The 8257-nt window shown below is 52.0% G+C and overlaps 1 protein-coding gene across 1 annotated transcript; it reads left to right on the forward strand.

Moving 5' to 3' along the window:
* Nucleotides 1-4173: 4173 nt before the first annotated feature.
* Nucleotides 4174-7424, forward strand: LOC104501268 (ovocalyxin-32-like; the record flags this gene model as incomplete). The annotated part of the gene is made up of 6 exons (XM_010145054.1): nucleotides 4174-4236; nucleotides 4729-4903; nucleotides 5052-5188; nucleotides 5908-5970; nucleotides 6802-6903; nucleotides 7419-7424. Coding segments are annotated over 6 exons (546 nt in total), but the record flags the coding sequence as incomplete, so codon positions are not given.
* Between the last annotated feature and the right edge of the window lie 833 nt (nucleotides 7425-8257).

The raw sequence follows: 8257 nt of genomic DNA on the forward strand, positions 1-8257 counted from the left end.
AGGGCGGGGGCGTCCCCAGGCGCGGGTCTTCAAAGTGATGCTGGGAAAATGCAACTAATACTTAGAATAAATAGTGATTATTACAGTGAAGGAGTGGGGCGGTGGAGCGGAGCTGCCCCGAAGTTAGTGCAGCACCTTCCTGCAGCCCCATCGCTCAGGGTGCTCCCCTCAGAGGGGAGCAGGGATCCACCTCAAAAGATTAATAACATTTTCCCAATTGAAATATCCCCCCGCCCAGCCCCAGCCCAGCTGCCCACATGTTGGTTGAGGTCGCTTCGAGCGCCCTGTCCTGGAATCAAAAGCAGCCTAGTGCAGATGAGGGGAAGAGGAAACTAAGGCACGCGGCGGGCACCTGATGGAAAGAAAACAGTTTGATAAGGAAACATTTTCAGCTTCTGGAGCAACCACCTACTTTGTGTGAGTAGGGACGGAAAGGACTTGGTCTTACTTGTGGAGACTGAAAGCTTCAAGTAGAGGCAATGCAGTTCCCATCAGAAAACATCTCCAAAGAAACCGCATCCAACTGAGGTGATAGAACAGGCCGTGAGCCCGAGGGAGGAGCAGCTGCAGGGACAGAGCTGTCCTGTCACCAGAGCTTGCAAGGGATGCTCAGAGTGGTGCCCAGGGCATGCCCAGTGTACCCACCCCTGTGCCCACAGCACTGTGCCGTGCAGCCCTGCTCTTCCTCCAGCCGCGGGTTTGGGGCGTTTCTTACAGCTTGCTCTGTTTCTGAAAGTAAGAGAATGTGGAAGTGAAAAACCTGCCCTTTCGAAAGAGAGGTTCCAAGGCAGCCTGAGGTGCTCAGGAGGTACCAGTGCAGCCCTTGAGCCTCAGCCGTTCCCCAGATCCCAGCTGACTGTGGCTCCAGAGCCCTGTTTGAGTTGCATGCGGTATTTAACAGACGTGAGTAATTCCCAGTTAAATCTGACAAAAGATGGAACTCCTGCGTAATGATTCAGAACTTGTGTTACCTTGCATGACCAAGTACCTGCCGAATGAGGAGGTTTGGGTTGCAGAGAGGGAAAGGGATTTTTTTCCACCCACTATCAGCCACCTGCCTTTGAATATAGGGAAGAGAATACCCAGTTCATCGTGGAAAAGCGCAACGCCTTGGTATTTCCTCACAGTACTCGGTGCTGCACAAGCTCCGGGTAACCACTTTCTGCAGTTTATTTCCTCTTTTTCTGTGCACACGCTGTGAAAACAGGAGGAGAAACTAGACACGGTCACTTCCTTCTTTCCTGTCCTCTGCTGTAAAAAAATGAGAAGAATTTCCTGGAAGGAATGTGCGATACTAGGTGAATGCAGGAGACAGAAATGTTGGGGCTTGGGGGAGGTTCTGTCTTCAATTTTTTTAAGCAGGCTGGTTTTATTAGTTAGAATATTAGTGAATCTATTAAAAATGGGGTAATTTTCTCATGGAATTTAATCAGAAGTGTTTAATCACTGCGTTTCCACGCTAACGGTACCAGCCCACGAGCCAGTGGAACGCTGGTAATGAGGACGAGGGCTGGAGACAGGCGCAGCCCGGCAGCTCTGGAGCTGGGAGGGATTTCTCGAGGTCAGACACTATGAGAGGTCAGAGCTTTGCTCTCCTAGCAACTAGTAATGGAGCTACCCAAGCACAAGAATTCCTACCTTGCCACAGGCTGCAGTTTTCTGCTTGTTGTCCCTCCTCATGGCTGTGGTGCTTTTTCTTAAGCAAGTATCTTCTAGGAAACAGCAGCACACAGCTGGAACTGCTGACAGCTGCACTTTAAAATACTTGTTTTTGGAGCTGCACTAGTGTGTGCCAGCAGAACAGTCCAGAACTCAGGAGAGTTGCTCTGGACCTCCTGTCTGAGCTGGGCTGGAAATCGGAGCTGAGCAGTAAGGGAGGTGGACCAGGAGGTGGAGTGCACAGGGAAAACTAGGTGATCTCTTGGCTAAACAGCAACATCTGCTTAAACTGGACCACAAAATATGATTGTACAGGTGGGTATTTCACTTATTTCTCTTCACAAGCTCCCCCAGACACAGAACAGTGTGATACCAGAACTGCGCTCCTAGTATGAGAAGTCAGTTAGGAGATTTCTACTTAGAATCACAGTGTCATCGGGGTTGGAAGAGTCATTTAAGCTCCTCGAGTCTCCCCATTCCCCCAGCTCTGCCAGGTCCCCACTGCCCCCTGTCCCTCAGCAGCACCTCCACACAGCTGGGAAACCCCTCCAGGGATGGGGACTCACCACTGCCCTGGGCAGCCTGGGACACTCCTGCACAACCCCAACGGGACAGAAATGGCTCCTCAGGGACAACCTCAACCTCCCCTGGTGCAACTTGAGGCCCTTTCCTCTCCTCCCGCTGCTTGTTGTTTCCAGCAGTCAGGTCCCCACGTTAGAATGGGAAAGGAGAAAGCAGCAGCAGGGCAGGTAAATTGTCCAGAGAGGGCGAGATACAGAGAGATCGAGAAAGTCACCGTCTCTGCTGGCTGCTCCCTCTGCCTGGGGCAGCCTCAGAGCTCCCCTGGCTGCTGCTGGACCCAACACCTCCAGAAGCCACCAGCCGCCTGAGCTGGCTGACAGTGTGCTGGGAAGCCTCCTGGGCTCCTCCACGCCCCGTCAGCAGATCAGAGACTGGAAACTGGTCCCAGTGAAGAAATGCTGGTGGGGAAATACACAGGAGAAGAGCAGGAGTTCTGCAGCAAGGGGCAAGAGAGGGGTCACCGCTCTTGCCAGCTAGAAGAAAGCATTTCCCATTGCGAAACCCCCTCCTTTGGGACCTGGAACGAAACTGCTCTTAAATCACTATTCTGGCCTAAAAAGCTGTCATGAAAGTTGCATTAATTTTGAGCCCAGAAATAAAACACTCCCATGACCCAGATAGTGGAAAAATGAATCACTCGCTTTCTTCTCTCTTGGACACTTCTATCTCTGGCCGCTTTCAGCCAGCAAACGCTGCCGTGCTTGGAACTCGCACTGCGTGATGGTTTACACCGGTGCGTTCGGGGGTGATAACAGCGGCAGCACAAGTGATGGTTCTCTTCGAAACTAGACGTGCTTTTGTAAAAGTTAAGGTTATTTCATGTCAAATGTAGCTTCTCCTTCTCCCCGGGAAGATGCTCTGCAGCCCGGACCAAGCGCCTGTTTTAGCTGCGTGGAAAAACTTCCCAGGCACACCGTGCTGCTGCTGCGGAGTCATCGTAAACAGGGAGACACTGTCGACTTCACAGTCCGCAGCAGCACAGGGTGGTGCGTGCTTTGAACGGGGGTACTGATCAGGTCACGAGTAAGAGGCTTTTCTTTTTCCTCCTGCTGAGGAGAGTCAGAGGCTGAATAACAAGTTTATAAGAAGTTCAGCCAATTTTATCGTCATTAGTGCTCGATATCAAACCAACGCAACGGAACAGCTGAGATGCTTTGTTCTTACAGCTATAAAAATGGGAATTTTCTTTAGTAGAGAGAGCAGGTGACACCAATGCGAGAACAAACACTGTTGGAAGAATAGTTGCATGGTTAAGAATGCACCAACGGCAGGTGCCTGGCAAAGAAACTGGGCTAACGCCGGGCTATGAGTGGCTTCCTGGGCCAGGACACAGAGGCCCAAGTATTCAGAAACCAAGTAAGACCTGGCTTGTGGACAGAAAAGCTGGTCCAATCAGCCACAGCACAGCATAGAAAAAGGCGTCTTTTCTTTCATTAATTCCTGGTGGTTTAATCAAAGGAAAGGCTCGAAAATGGACCCCACGGTCACACGACACAGTGTCATTTTACAAGGAATTCATTGAATAAATGTAAGTTTTCTATATTATTTGTTACTCAGTCTCCCCACTCAGAAACACAGCCACTTCAGAGGGGAACAGCCAGTATTTCTCCTTACAAGCAGAATCTCAGGTAGTTGTTTGGGCAGCTTACTGCCTTTTCAGGGCCTGCCTTTTCCGGGCAGGCCAGAGTAGAAACAAGTCTCTTCCCAGCCACAACAGAGGAAAACAGACACCTGTGGGGAAGGGCTTGAAAACATCCCTCCATAGAAAGGCTCTTTATTGTTGCGATGTGTTCGCTGCTGGGATCATCTCTGACCAGCCGTGGGGTGGCCCCGGCGCCCTCATTTCCCCTCCTCAGCTCTCTGGCAGCACCTCAGCATGCTCCAGCACAGAGGGCTGGACCCCCCCGACAGCTGAACCCCTCTCTCTTCCAGAGCATCCCCGGCTCCGGGCACAAGTACTACCTGCAGTTCACCACCGAGGACTACCAGAGCGGGGTGAGTTCTGCTCCTCGCCCTTCTCCTGACTGGGCGATAGATGGGACTTTGACGGCTCCAAAACAGCGGCTGTCTTTAGCGGTGCTCCTGCAGGCGTCTGCTTCTCCGTGACACCACTGACAGAACCCACATCCCTTTCAGCAGTCAGTAGGAAGCATCACATTATTTCTGTCTCAAGGCCGAAGCACCGTGCAATGGAAGTCCCTGTTCCCAATTATTGCTGTTGCTTGAGAACTCTCAAACATGTTCCCAAGATGACTTAGTGCATTTCTGCTACACTTTAATTAAAAACTGCTGTTAAATCTCTTCGGCCCTGTGGGTTTAACCCATTTGCTTTTCTGGGAAAAAATTACGTCCTTCTTGACTGCTGTACAGCGTCTCACAAAGGCAGACACGTACATGTCACATGTGAATACCGAGAGCTTTTTTAAGCGCATGTTGCTGGTAAATAAACACTTGATTAAGGAGGAGCTGTAAATTCTCCCTTTACAGGAGGATGCCGGGAGCTGCCTCGCTACAGTGCAGTACCTGAAGACGAAGGCCCCGCCTTTGGTCACTATCAAGTGCTCACACGCCAAAGATCAGAAGCAAATCCAAGAAGAAGACAAGAGGCTTTATGAGAAACTGAAGCACCAAACCAAACCCATCACTGGAACTGATATTCCAGGTATATATCCTGGGTCGAGCCCGTGGTGGGTTGGAGGGAATAGTCGCTCCGCAGGAGGAGCACTCGGCCAGGCAAAAGCTCTCTGTGGGTTATCATTTTTCTGCTGAGTGGCTGGAATGAGCCATTTCTGCTCCTCTCTCCCTCACAGACAGCTACGGCCACATCGCGCCCGCGCTGGAGCCGGCCTGGGCCCTGGCTGTGGCTGGCAGCAGCTACATCATGTGGGAGAAGTCTACGGAGAACGTGGGGTACTTCCTGGCTCAGGTCAAGTCGGCGAAGCAGTTGGTAAGTGCAGGGAAATCACGCGCTGGCACTCCGGGGTATAACAGAGTCCCCCAGCCCCTCACGTGGCTCTCCCCCAATGCCACCGGCTCCTCCACGCCAGCACCTCCACCTCCAGACAAGTATTTTGTTCAGGCTTTGGTAGAAAATTTTTACTCATTTGGTCACAAATTGTTTGCGCGAGCGGGTCCATTGGCTTCAGTCGGGAGGGTGGAACTCGTGGTGGTGCCGTTCACCAGCCCCATGCTGTAGGTTGCTCCCAGCGCCCTCTGCCCGCTCAGCCACACTGGGAGGCAGCCCTGGGCTGGTGCCTGGGGAACACACCTCACCCCTGCGGCGTGTCGAACCGGAGGTCCCCAAGCTTTGCTCCCCTCCGTGATCCATACATGGCGTTGGGTTTCACTCTCTCGTAACGTAGAACGAGATTACTCTGAAGGAGGGATTAACAGTCAGGCACGATTCCTCAGGTTGAGGTTAACCCAGTTAACTGACAGCCGCGCTGCAGTGAGCGCCTCTGAAGATTTTATGCACGAAACGCTCCTGATTCCCCGCCTCTTCATGTACAAAACCAGTCTCACTCAGCCAACCTCCATGGCCACCTCAGTCCTGTTCTCCTCACCCCCCAAGAGCAGTCAAGTAAATCAGAGTAGACTCGAAACTTCAATCTTGGGCATCTTCTTCATTGGTTTTATTTTTTTCTTACCCTCTTTGATCCATCCCAGATAAGGAAGGATGATTTGATTGAGTTTGACTACACCGTCCTGCTCCATGAACTTCCAACACAGGTAAGGGCGTGTGCGGGTAACACCTCCCTTCACTGGCACGGGCACGGGCGCAGCTCACTGCCGACGCGTGTTTGTCCCTCTCTTCTCCAGGAAGTTTTCCCATGTCACATGCGCCTCACGTGGCGTCTTCACCGCTCTCCCAAAGTGAAATACTTCTGTGCCTCAGAGAACCAGGGGCTGGAGGATGGATCCGGGGCGGAATCTGGTTCGGCTGCTGGGATTCTACAGGAAAGGGGAGCCAATTTTTAACGAGATTTGGCAGCTTTGTGGATGCATGTTAAAACCTGTGCGCTCACAGACCCGGAGTTGGGGGGGCTTTGCTCTCCAAGGCCAACAGGGAATTTCAGCGCTCACTAGTCTCATTCCAAAAATCACTCCTCTAACTTCTCAAACTGCAAGAGTGACGTTCTAGAGCTCTGCCTAAAATCTTCGCTGCTGCAGCTCTCCGCAGATAAACACACACAAGTTGATTCATGCCACAAATTGGTTTTATAACTCACTTGGAGTAACATAGTTTGTAAAAAAGTTAATATATTTGGATAAAAATCTTGAGAGAAGTATTAACCTGTCACTATTTTCTACTGATTTATTTTGGGATAGATCCACACTGATTTTTATCTTACATCTTCAGTAAAACAAATACCATGATGCAGGGTCCAGGCTGGGTTTTCTCTCACCGTGCTGCTGCTTGACCCCGACCTTCCGCCCCCTCCCAGCGCCTGGCTGCAGAGGAGCGCAGGCAGCGGAACGGATGCCCCGCCCCCCTGACGTCCAGGCTGGGTTTTCTCTCACCGTGCTGCTGCTTGACCCCGACCTTCCGCCCACTCCCAGCGCCTGTCTGCAGAGGAGCGCAGGCAGCGGAACGGCTGCCCAGCCCCGCTGACACCCCGCAGCGAGAGCGGACAGAAAATCAACGTCTCTGCTCCCACCCTGGTGAGGGCAGCTCAGAAAATAGCGACATGAGGACAAGGCGTGTGGCTGTCACCCACCTCTGTCACCGGTCAGGAAGCAGGCGGTGGGCTCCGCTCTGGGGGGTTCTGTTCTTGCACTCACGGTGTGTCGCACTCCCGTTGATCTGTAATCGCTAACCATCGTTAAGGCATTTAACAGGGAAGCTTTAACTGGGGGACATTCAGGCTGGGTGATCTATTAACCCCCGAACTCAGGCATTTTACACAAGTGTCTCAGACTCCGACTTTTTCTGTCAGCACAATAAATTCAGTGACGTAGCATTTCACATACTCCAGGTGTTTTCTTTTGCGCTGGTAAAACATTTCTCAGCATCAAAGGCATGAAATTGGGGCTTCAATGGGGACGTGTCTTCAGGAAATTGGCAATGAAAATTATTTTTTTAGGATTAAACCAAGAAATCAGTGCGGAGTTGGGATTTTTACTGCACTTAACCCCAGGTTCAGTTTCCTCACCTTGTTTTTGCCGCTGTTCTCCAGACCTGAAACTGGGGATCAGGCACTTCCAACCTGCCAGATCGGTACGAGAAGCCACACAAACTTTGGGAAGTTTAGTTTAAGAACATCTCCAAACGTCAGGGAGGGCTTTTCCTGAATCAAGTTCCAGCTCAGGACTTTCCCAAAACCAAAGCTGCGAGTGTCAAGGAATCAAGCAACACCACCCTATGCCGGGGTTTGGTTGGCACTTACACGCCCCTGACAACTCTCGGACACTGAACTGCTTTCAGGGCTGAAGTCAATGATTTTCCCTGGCTTTCTGTGAAGGCTGCGGAGAAGCAGCCCGTCTGTCTGCATCTGGGAACCATCAGCCACAGGCCTGTGCCAGGAATGTCGCTGGTTTTGAACTGGAACTTGGTTCTCTGTTTACTGGAAGTCTGCAAAAATGCCATTAAGCTGAGTAGGTCAGGGAGAGCGAGCAGGCGAGGGGAACTCAGCTGGACCTCTGGGAGTGATTAAAAAACCGAAAACTGACGATAGCATCTTCTCTTTCTACCTAACTGTAACACCCGTCTTCTCTCTCTCCTGTGAGGGAGCACGATCTGTTCCACCAATTCCCAAGTGAAGCACCAGCAGCAGCCCGCTCTCTTGACTGGTATATGGGGAGACCCCCCCTGCAGGGTCCAGCTCGGGGCTCCTCAGCCCAGCAGAGACATGGAGCTGCTGGAGCGGGGCCAGAGGAGCCCCAGCAATGACCTGAGGGTGGAACCCTCTGCTGGGAGGAGAGGGGAGAGAGCTGGGGGTGTCCAGCCTGGAGCAGAGGAGGCTGTGGGGAGACCTTAGTGCAGCCTGTCAGTGCTGCAAGGGGCTGTCTGAAAGCT

This window comes from Buceros rhinoceros, unplaced genomic scaffold (assembly GCF_000710305.1).
Source record: "Buceros rhinoceros silvestris isolate BGI_N320 unplaced genomic scaffold, ASM71030v1 scaffold19761, whole genome shotgun sequence".
In the NCBI taxonomy this organism is placed as follows: domain Eukaryota; kingdom Metazoa; phylum Chordata; class Aves; order Bucerotiformes; family Bucerotidae; genus Buceros; species Buceros rhinoceros.